An 11524-nucleotide genomic window follows, 5' to 3' on the forward strand; every position below is an offset into this window, starting at 1 on the left:
TCCTCCTCCTCCTCCTCCTCCTCCTCGGGTCCCTCGTGTCCCCGCACATGTGTCTACTCATTAGTCTGTAAGCATGAGAGCCACAAATAACTCCAAACATAAATATGGGCTAAAAATAGCCATAAATCATGCCGATTCTATTCGGTGACAATTCTAATTTACAACCTGGGGTGGGTGGGGGGCGGGATGGGGAGTGGGAGAAAATGAACGGTGTGGCTATTTATTTATCTATCTATCTATCTATCTATCTATCTATCTATCTATCTATCTATCTATCTATCTATCTATCTATCTAGACGCTGGGTTTCTGAGCCACTGCCAGGGAAGCATCCTGCTGCTGCTTACAGCCCATACGTCCAGATTCACGCATTACCACGGATCCAGCACAGCGGGGCCGCAGCCTCGGAGGCTGCCGGCTGGGCTGTTCCCAGGAGAATTCCTCTTGGTGGCCGTCTCCAAGGGCCACCCGGCACCTCCTTCGCTGGTCCCCTCCTGGCCTCCCCTCACAGTCTACCTATGCTGATGGGAGACAGGGTCCCACGCCTCCCTCCCTGCAACAAAGGCCCCATCAATGGTCACCGTCCTGGAGATGGTTTGGAGCGAGCTGAGCGGCGTGTTGGTGGAAATCTGAATTTTAATGTCCCATGCAGTCAATTAAAGCCCGCTGCGCGAACAGCAAGCACGGGAGAGGGTGGGGGGTGGGGGCTCTGCTTTGTTCGTCACCATAAAGCATTGTTATTAGGTACCAGAAAGGAAAAAAACCCACATAAAACAAAAGCTATCTCTCTCTGTGGGGTAATATAATAAAAGCCATTTGATGCTATTTTTAACAGCCGTAAAAGCACATGATTAACACCGAAGAAGTCATCGTGACAAAGCATGTCACCAGAGACGCCAGCGCCTCAGGGCAATCCGTTGAGCTCAAGTGGGCTTACCACCCTAGCTATTGATCAATGAGGGCCCAACATACACCCCCCCCCCCATGCCCAGACGCTGCTCTGCACCCACCGGAAATACAGCTAGACCACACACAGGCTTCAGAGGTTCCTGGCCCAAGAGAGCTTCCTAGACTTTCAGACAGCCAGGTTCTTCCACATGGGTCAGTGTGAAGGGCAGAGCCCTGGGCCAACAAGTCCTATCCTCTCCCTCCACCTCTGGGCCACACCCCCACTGATGGGGAGGAGACACCAAAGGGGTGTCCCAGTGGCTGCCCAGGATGAGAGCCCAGGAGGGTGGTACCAAAGCCAAGAAACCAACCTGCTCCCTGGTTCACACTCCACCCAATGACCAAGCCCTAGAATATCCACAAGACCCCAAGATGTTGCCTGAAGCATCCATTGACACCCCAGCCCTGCAAAAATCTCTCTCTCTCTCTCTCTCCTTGTTCTGCTGTCATCTTTAACATCCGGGTGCTCTCTGAACTTGAGGTACCCATGCAGGGATGGAAGACTTTGTCAGTCAAGGGAGGAGGCACTGGGTGGAGAATCAAGGCTCCTGGGGGACGATAGCAGAGGTGACCGAGGCCCCCTCATGAGGTATCTTGCCCCCAGGCCTCTGCAGCCTCTCACACTCTCCATGCACCCAGAGACTTCTGGGACAAACACAAGAAGCGCTTCCGCAGAAACCTTGCAAATCTCAGTTGCTACACCCATGACGGCCTAAGACATGAGCACGTTGGTCAAACCACAGGGCAAGCACGTGAGGGGTGGATAAAAGAAAGAAAACCAGCGCCTTGGCCAACAAGACCTCTATGGCCAGAGGGGGCTAGCACCACGTTCTTTCAAGGCATTTTATACTCCATTACAGCGCAGGACGTGACATTTGGGGAACAAGAGAAGCCCATCCGTCGATCTTTACCTCCACTCCCTGGACCTTCAGTTTCATGTGGTCCTCTCTGGTCGTTTTCCCGTCTTTCCTCTTTTTCCAGCAATACCCATCTTTCCTGTACTTCACCTTCTTCCTGTTGTAGAGTATCATAGAGCCATTCTGCGGTCTGGAAACGACAAACGGTTACGTTACCAAGAGAAGGGACGAAGCAGGAGAGACATTTATGAAGAAAGATATCGCAGGCCAGTAAAAGTCTCTACAGGAAAGCAATATTCCACATTTGCGGGACCATAATTTTTCACCTTTTGTCGCCGCTCCCTGCATTAACCATGTTTTACGGCCAGCCAAAATTTGCTTGTGGATTTGGCACCTAATGAATTAAATGCGCCCATGATGGGCTTAAAGCACATCCCCTTCACAATAGCCACCGTCTGATCAGGATATACGACGTGGGGGCCTGCTCTACACTCTGAAAAGTAGGCAAAACAGAGAGAAAGCAAAAAGAGCCGAGGGGTGGGGTGAGGGGCCGTGGCAGCCTGCGCTAGCTTATCGCTTGTAGGATTTTTCCACACATCTTTTAATCCATCACCCAGCCTTAGGAAATAAATAAGTGTAACGCAGACGCTAGATGACTATGTTAAGAACAGACCAATGGAAGAGCCAGCCACGGAGTCCAAGTGCTCTTGACTCACTGCCTGAATTTAGATTACCACTAGATACAGCGCATCATCACCAGGCCGCCTTCTCAAGCGAGCTAAGTACCTGATTCTTTCCCATTTGGGCTTCAACTGTCAGAAGGCTCCGATCCTGCCAGGTACATGCAGTTGTTGGGTCCACAGCCACCGTATCTTATAGAAAAGTGTTTCTTGCTCGCTGAGCGAGTTGGGGCCTCTGTTCTTGTGCCGGGACAAAGGATGACCAGAAAGAAGCTGTGGTTTTCCAGAAAGAATTCATGCATCAAGCACAGAGGACAGCACGGTCACGTGGGGGAACTTGACTCGGTGGGGAATGCCCAGAAGGGAAAGCATTAAACCCATTGGGCAGCTCAGGGCATGGGCTCCAGCAAACGGCTTCCAAAGTCAAGGCGGCTCTTTTTTTCAAACCAGGGATGAGCAGATTCAACCTCGCAAAGAGTTTCTTTTAGCAGCCCACTGCCCACCTCCATGGTCAGCTCTGTCTTACCTACCCCCTTCCACGCCCCCCACCCAGACTCAGCGGGCACAGAGGCTGACAGCACCATTCCATCTCACTCTGGGCCAAGGTGAGACAGCTCTTTACACAAATAAGGCAAATGACGCGGCTGCATCTGATGTGAGCTGGTTTCCCGTTCCCTGCTACAGCAGAGGTAAGACAGCCCTCAGGCCTCCTCCCTCCCGGTAGCCTCGGGCAAGAACCTCCAGCAGGTCTCTTTCCTTTGAACAATGGGCCGCGTTTCACACTTGGACTCTGACAAGGGAGCTATCGTGTCTTAATATTCCTTGTCTGTAGGGAGGGGGAACTCGTGCCAGGGTGACAGCAGCTAATTGTGGCTCCCACCTAGCTCGGCAATGTCATCCAGCAGCCATACGATGACTAAACAGCCATTCCACTGGAAATTAGAGACTTTCAACAGGGACGCCCAAGAAGACTTCATTGTTTCTCCATCACTGTTGGCGTCAGTGTTGGTTTCCTCCCGAAGCCTGTACCGACTAAAACAATAGGGAAACAGCTCTGCACACTTGTCACAACGCTGTCAGCTGACGGCATTTGCCTCCCACTGACAAGTCTGCGTTGGAAACCTTCCCATTCGCCTCCATTTCCAAGTGGCAGGTAGGCTGCTTGCCTCTGGGGCCAGCTCGGCCTGCCTCTTCCACTTTGTCTCTGCTAGAGCTACTTGTACCCAACTGTCGGAGCTCTGGAGGCCCGCCCCACCCGGATCAGTCCGATTTGAAGGGCCCTGGAATCCCTGGATGGGGCACACTGTTAACCTGCTCAGGAGCTAGTGGGGAGGTTGGAGGTTCAAGTACTCCCGTAGGTGTCTTAGACGAAAGGCCGGGTAATCTCTTCTAAACAAAATCAGTCATTGAAAAAGCCTAGGCGTGCAGTCCAATCTGGTCGACCAGAGTCGATCAGAGTCAACTGGACAGCAATTCGTTTAAAGTTCAACACCTGTGCCTGTGACCACAGCCTACGCAATACGCAAAAGAACATTCCCGATCAAAGACGCCTCTGCGCATTTGCTTCTTCTTCTCCAAAGAGGGGGAAGATGTCCATGAGAGGGTTGGCAGAAACACCCCTGGACCCAGAACATATGCCCACTGAGGTCAGTGCCTCATTCACCTCCCTCAGCTTCTTAGGAGCACAGGCATGCTTGTGAATTGTCCCAGCCTCTTGATACCTCCAAACCTACCCAACGAGGGCGGTTTATAGGCCATGGCCCCCACACTGCAACTGGTGCATCAACTGGTAAGACCCAGATAAAATGAATTCCCCACACACCCATCCAAAGAAACCCATATTCCTCCAACAACCTGCCGTGCTGAGAAAGGTCCTGTCCTTGGACATTTTTAACAGGACACGATCCTACAGGGGAGCTTAAGTGTCCAACTTAAATGGCATTAATAAATGGAGTCATCATTTTAACTTGCAATAATGAGCAACCTAATAGCATTTAATCCGCCAATCTGGTTTTATTAAAACTTTCCTCGGCGCTGTGTGATGTGGAAGGGGAGGGCCCTCCCCAGTGCACAGATCCTATGAATGGCAAAGGAAGGAAGCGGGCACCCTGCAGACAGACGACACCCCCCCAAAGGCAGAGAAAACCAGGCTGTCTTGCAGTCCTCGAAAAAAGACAAGAGCCAGTCGGAGACCAGAAGAGCCAAGAAGGAGGCACGGGAGGAGGCTGCTCTGCGCCAAACAGGAGAGAGGTCGCGCTGGGCCAGTAAAGGGAGGACTGGAACACATTTCCTGAGAGCACAAACGGTAACACTCATGTGAGAAGGACAGGGAAGTGAGAGTGGGGGAACAGGGACTGTGTGGAGGAGGCACAGAAAGGAGAAGAGGCCAGGGAGCCCTGCCACTTCATGACCCATCATCCCTGTTAGTGGCCGTTTACTATGTGCCAAGCAGGACTGACACATGCACAACTATCTCTATCTGTATACCCACACCACATCTATATCTATCTGTATTTATAGCTATATCCATACTTACATATATTTATATTTATATCCATATCTGTCTATATATACACCTACACCCATATTTATATATATATTTATCTACGCCTCCACTTGTATCAACACAATATTGACACACCTACAGCTGCATCTACACCAACACTAGCACCTATGCCTACACTATCATCGATCAGACCAGCAGCATCTATATCAACACCAACACTGACATGACACACCCACCCCAAGACCTACATCAGCTTTGAAATAAATACCTGCCCCTATACCAACATTTACACTGACACTGATACCAGCATCTGCGCTGGTAACAACATAGATCCTGGCACCTACACTGACAGCACCAACATCTATACCAACACAAACATGAACACTGAAAGATGCTGACATATACACCACAATGACGCTGACACCCATGTCTACACCTGGCAGCCATACCAACACCCACATTAACCCAGCATTGGCATCTCCATCAGAACTGACCCAGCATCTACACGAACAACAACATCTACGCTTACACCTACAATGGCACCTACATCTATATCAACACCAATATCTGTGTCTATTTTGGGCTCGCTCAGACGAACCCTGTGAGGTCAGTACCATTATCATCCCCAATTTTAGATGAGAATCCACGGCTCTCTAGCCAGGAAGCTTCTGAGCAGGGTTCGTGCCAACCGACTTAGAGCAGCCTGTGGGGTCAGTTGAGCTCTGGGCTATGCTGGCTGGGCAGGGTATTAATGTTCTCAACATCCTCCTCATCCAAAGACGGCCAGCAGGGTGAGTATCCAGGAGTCTTTGCCTTGTGATTGGTACAGCTGAGACTTGCTTCACTCAGACTCCCGGAGATCCCTGTGCAGCACTAACCTCGGGTGGTCCACAGTGAAAGCTGGAGAGGGAGCCCTGGGTCTGCACCCCTCCTTTCCTCTCTGACTCGCCCGCTCCCTTGCTGCTGTTTCCTGGAAGTGCCTTCCAAACCAGCTGCTGGCATTCAGAGGCTCACCTCAGGACATCCTTCTGGGAGACGCTGGATGAAGACTACCCACTTCACAGAGAGCCTCAGGAAAACCACCCAAGCCCTCCCTGCCTTGCTGAGGAATAATAGGAGACAATGAACCGAAGGGAGCTTCATGCTGACCAGAAAACCCCTCACCAAGTCATCCTTTCAGCTGAGAGATGAACAACCATGGAAACAAACAGACTGCTCCTTGCACTCTGGTAAGGAGACTACGGAGCAATGGAGAAACTACCCATCAACAATAAAAGTAGAAAGGCAGGTATAAGATGAAACTATAAAATTGCTGTTGCCGCTGTGGTCAATTGCCACCCAGTTGATTGTGCCTCATGGTGACCCCATGTGTCCAGCATGTAGCTGCTCCCCAGGGTCAGTTTCCTTTCAGAAACTGGTCACCAGGTCTGTCTTCTGAGCTGCTTCTAGGGAGGTGGGGTGGGGGGTTGAACAGGTAATCTCTGTGCTGGCACTTAACTGCCTATATCTCACAGGCACCACTACAGAATCGGCATGTGTGCTGTATCAAAACAAACAGTCAGAAGGAATTATGGGAAACCCATTCAGTACAGAGATGAAGGCAATTAAAGGCCTGGGCAGAAACTTAGCAAAAGATTCCCAAAATGCGAAAAGAAAACAAACAAAATACTTCTAAGAGACTCAAAAGTCGATGTCAATACAATAAAAAACAGCAAGTTCTCAGTCAGGAAGAATTAAGATCATGAAAATGTGACTCTTTCCAAAGTGAGTTTCTAAATGTATTGCAACTCCATTTGAAAGTTTTGCTAGATCTAGAAAGATGAGTGAGAGACGTTGGAGGGCTGAAAACGCCCAATAACAAGAGCAGAATGCCCAAACTAAACCAGACTCGAGGACAATGGCTCAATAACAAGAAAACCCCAAGAACGGGAGACCCGTGAGGAGAGAAATTCCAGCTATTAGTTCACGTTATGATTTTAAGCGTCTGAACCCGAGACATGTAAAAGCAGACCAATAAAACAGAATAGAAAATCCAGACACATGTCTATGCAAGTTATTATTGATAAAGTCTGTTGGAGAAGGGATTAACTTTGTATTTTTTAACTTTTTGTTGTGAGCCAGGTAAAGGTTGACAAAGCAGATCATCAGTTTGATCAATTTATACATCTTTGGATTCAATTCGTCCATTTCAGCCCCGCCAACATACCATCACGTGTAACCCATTTCCTCCCTGCGCTTCCTCTTTCCTCCTTGGTCCTAGGCCCTGTCCTTGGGTAAAGGTTGCCTTTTTGATTTCAAATGGTTAATTAGTCTAACACAGGGGTGAGTTCCATTCCAAACCTGAAGGGTAACTAAGCTATAGTCTTGGAAATACACTTTTTCATAGGTTAATTTATTGTATGAACTAAAATACCTGTTAACTGGTTAATAGGATAACTGGAGAGGCATATGGAAAAAGATAAGGCTAAATCTATTTGCTTACATCATAAAAATCAAAATCCAAGCCCACTGTCATCAAGGCAATTCCAGGCTCATAGTGACTCTATATAACGTTTCCAACAAGTGTAAATCCTTACGAGAGCAGACAGCCTCATCTTTCTCCCTTGGAGCTCCTGGTGGGTTTGAACAGCTGACCTTGTAGTTAGCAGCCCGATGTCTAACTCACAGTGCCACCATGGCTCCTTACTCAACATCAATCACCAGTATAAATTCAAAATAGATCAGAGATTCAGATGTGATAAATAAAATCATACATGCTCTATTATAAAACATAGGTGAATTCTTTATCCTTTCAAAGTGAGGAAAACTTTCCTCACCAGAACAGAACTCAAAATCCAGAAAAAACACCAGAAAGCCCAAACTAAACCAAACTCACCGACAATGCCTGATTTGCAACTCAGAGGAACCATAGGGGACCGGGGAGAGCTGGCCCTACGGGTTTCTGACCCTGACTCTTTATGGGAGTAGAAAGCCTCATCTCCCACCCTCGGCGTGGCTGGTGGTTTCGAATGGCTGACCTTGAAGTTAGCAGCCCGCCAGGTGACCAACCCACTATGCCACCAGAGCTCCTACCGGAAAGACAGGTACAGTTAATTACATAGAAGCAAAGCTTCCACACTGTCTTCCCAAGCAGCTGTACCAGCTCACATTCCCAGTAGAAATGTCTGAGCGTCCAAGTGCTCCGCTTGGTCGCCAGCATTCCGAATTGTCAGCCTTCTGGACTGTGGCCATCCTCGTGTGTGTGGTGGCATCTCACGGTTTGCATTTTGCCAGTGATGGATGATATCAAACATCTCTTCATGTCCTTATTAGTCATTCAAAGGATTTCTTTGGTAAAATGACTATTTGGATCTTTCACCCATTTCTAAGTGAGCTGTTTGTCTTCTTCTTCATTGATTGTAAGAGTTCTTTATACGTAGCCTGAATACAAGTTCTCTGTCAGATACACAAACAGCAACAGCACGGCCGTCAAGTTGATCCTGACACATGGTGGTCCCATGGGCCTCGGTGGGCTCTGGGCTGGGCGGGTTCCCCCCAACAGCCGGAAGGTAGTGGCTGTGAAAAAGCTGGTCCTCCAGAGACCTTTCTAAGACACCTAGTCAAATATTATCTCCCAGTGCCTGACTGGTCCTTTCTGTTCTTCAATTTCTTTTGAAGAAAGAAGAAAGTTTTATGAAGTCCAATGGATCCAAATTTTCATAGATCATTAGTTTATAGTGCTGTGGCTCACAGATTTTTGTTTGTTTGGTTTGGCCTAGCCCCAGGTCAGGAAGGTCTGCTCTTATACAGTCAAACCTGTCTCAGCCGGTTTTTCAATGACAGAGAAGTGGTCACAGTGGGCTGCGTCAAATCGGGAATTTGAAAGACACGGAGCAAAACCAGAGGACAAACAGCAGCCCCACTGAGCGTGGGCTCTCGCAGCCCCTCGCTATTGCCTTCTATGTTCGAAAACGCGTTTCAGTTCTTACATTTCCTTCTAGGACCCACTCTGCGGGGACTTTTATCAGGCCAGGCTTGAAGGTAGTCCGTTTGCCTTTGTTTTCGTGCGGCTATCCAGTTGGTGTGCACACGTCTATCTTCCCTCCCCCGAGACCCTTGTGGAAAAGAGGTGGACCGTACACTTAGGCTCTATTTCTGGACTTGAGAGTCCGTCCCCATTGTCTATGTTGTGGTGCCATCCCACTGTCCGGGTGGTTTGGAGGAAGCCTGGGAGTGTAGTGGGTTGGGTTGTAACGGTGATGTCAGCAGTGTGAAACCACTAGCCCCTCCTAGGGAGAAAGATGAGGCTTTCTGTTCCCATAAAGAGTTACCATTTGGAAATCCACAGGGGCAGATTTACCCTCGCTGTAGAGTGAGAGAATGGGTTGTTTTAGCTTCGTGGCAAGTTTTAAAATCAAGAAATCTAAGTCCTGCAATATTGTTCTCCTTTTTGAAAATATATTGGCTAGCTCTGGTGGTTTTGCAGTGACTGGTGGTATCGCAGTTACGTGTTGGGCTGTGATCCATAAGGTTGGCAGTTCAAAACCCACTAGCCTGCTCCATCGGAGAAAGATTGGGCTTTGTACTCCCATAAATAGTTACAGCAGCGGTCCCCAACCTGTGGGCCGAAACCCCTTTGGGCGTCGAACGACCCTTTCACAGGGGTCGCCCGATGCATAACAGTAGCAAAAGTACAGTGATGAAGTAGCCTTGAAAATAATGTTCTGGTTGGGGGGTCACCACCACATGAGGAACTGTATGAAAGGGCCGCGGCATGAGGAAGGTTGAGAACCGCTGAGTTCCAGTCTCCGAAATGCAGCTCTGCCCTAGAGAGTCCCTAAGCGCCCACGTGGACTCCATAGCTGTGAGGATTTTCCTTTGTTTGAGGAGCTTTTAATTTGCATGTGAATTGTGTGGTTCGCATGATCATGTCTGTGAACACACACACACACACAACTGCAGGGATTTTCACAGGGAGGGGTTGCGTGCAATCTAGAAATCCACTTGGAGAACACTGGCATCCTAACATACATGGCCTCCAATCCAAAGACAGGGCAGGTCTCCCCGGTCACGGAAGTCCCTCATGTCTCTCAGTCAGGCTTAGCACGAGGGAACTAAAATTTGTCTCCCAGTATTTTATTCTTTTTGATGCGCTCACAAAGGAAATTGCTTTCTTGGTTTAATTTTTGGATTGTTCAGTGCTATTCCATGGAAATATAACTGATGTTTGCATATTGATCTTGTATCCTGTGGCCTTGTTAGACTCATTTATTTGTGCGTTTATGATTTTCGGGAAGAGGTATAAATCCTTTAGGATTTTCTACATATAGGATTTTTTTTAAGTCATTTTATTGGGGGCTCATACAGTTCGTTCACAATCCATCCATCCATCCATTGTGTCAAGCACATTTGTACATTTGTTGCCTTCATCATTTTCTAAACATTTTCTTTCTAATTAAGCCCTTGGTATCAACTCCTCCCCCGCTCCCCCCCACCCCGGCCCCCCGTACTCTCCCTCGTATAGGATGTTTTTTTTAATGCATTTTTTTTTATTGTGAATTAGGCTTGGGAAGTTTACATTTCAGACAATTAGCACTGCACTCAACAGTCATACCACTTATCAACACCCTCTCCCTTGTCCTCTTTCCCAGTCCCCCCTCCCCTGATTTCTCTCTTCCCCCCTCAGGGACCTCCACCCCCCACCCTCCCTGTCACCCTTCTCCTCCATTGCATCACCTTCCTTCCTTTGCCCTCCCTCCCTTGGGAGCCTCCAATGTCTGTTCCCTGGGGTGTGCAAGTCTCTGTCTTGAGTTTTATCCTCATAGCACTGCACTGTATTTGTCCTTTTGAGATTAGCTACTATCATGCAGCAAAATGTCCTCCAGGCCCATCCATGTCATGAGGTGCTTTGTTGTTTCAGCATTGGTTTTTAGTGATGTGTAGTATTCCCTTGTGTGTACATACATGCTTTTGTTCCCTGTGAAACACGTATACGTTCTTAAGTGTTGTTGGTGCCAGGTGCCCTTGCGTCTGTTCGGACTCACAGTGAACCTGTGTCCAACAGAACGAAAGGCCATTGGGTGCTGAGCCGTCCTCACAAACGTTCGCATGTTTGAATCCTTCGCTCTCATCACCGTGGGCACACTGTCTAGACATACACTAAGTGAGATACAGGCACGAAGGTGCACCTGACCCAAGCCATGGTATGTTCAATGGCCTCATGTGCTTGTTAAAGTTGCACATTAAATAAGAAAGACCAAAGACAAATTGGGGCATTTGAATTTAGGGCGCTAATGAAGAATAAGAACGTACCATGGACCGCCTAAAGACCAGATCAATTTGTCTTGGAAGAAGTACAACCAGAAGGTCCCACAGAGCCTTTGTCTTACAAAGAGTCCAATCCCTTGAGAATATAATGCTTGGTAAAGTCCAGAGGCAGCGATAAAGAGGAAGGTCCTAAACGCAATGGGTCTCCACGGTGGCTGCAACAACGGGTTCAAACGGTGTTTCCTTCTGCTGTACAGAGGGTTGCTATGAGTGGAAACAAATTCAATAG

The 11524-nt window shown here is 48.4% G+C and overlaps 1 protein-coding gene across 1 annotated transcript in view; it reads right to left on the reverse strand.

Annotated features, from left to right (window-relative positions):
• The window catches only part of CAMTA1 (calmodulin binding transcription activator 1), a 1095522-nt gene that overhangs the window by 520829 nt on the left and 563169 nt on the right, over positions 1-11524 (reverse strand). The window contains exon 5 of the mRNA XM_045299056.1: positions 1858-1993. Coding sequence (XP_045154991.1) covers positions 1858-1993 — 136 coding nt within the window. The remainder of the gene's footprint in view (positions 1-1857; positions 1994-11524) is intronic.

The sequence above is a fragment of the Echinops telfairi genome, unplaced genomic scaffold (assembly GCF_000313985.2).
Source record: "Echinops telfairi isolate 266 unplaced genomic scaffold, ASM31398v2 ScPeMD7_7457;HRSCAF=8495, whole genome shotgun sequence".
Lineage (NCBI taxonomy): Eukaryota > Metazoa > Chordata > Mammalia > Afrosoricida > Tenrecidae > Echinops > Echinops telfairi.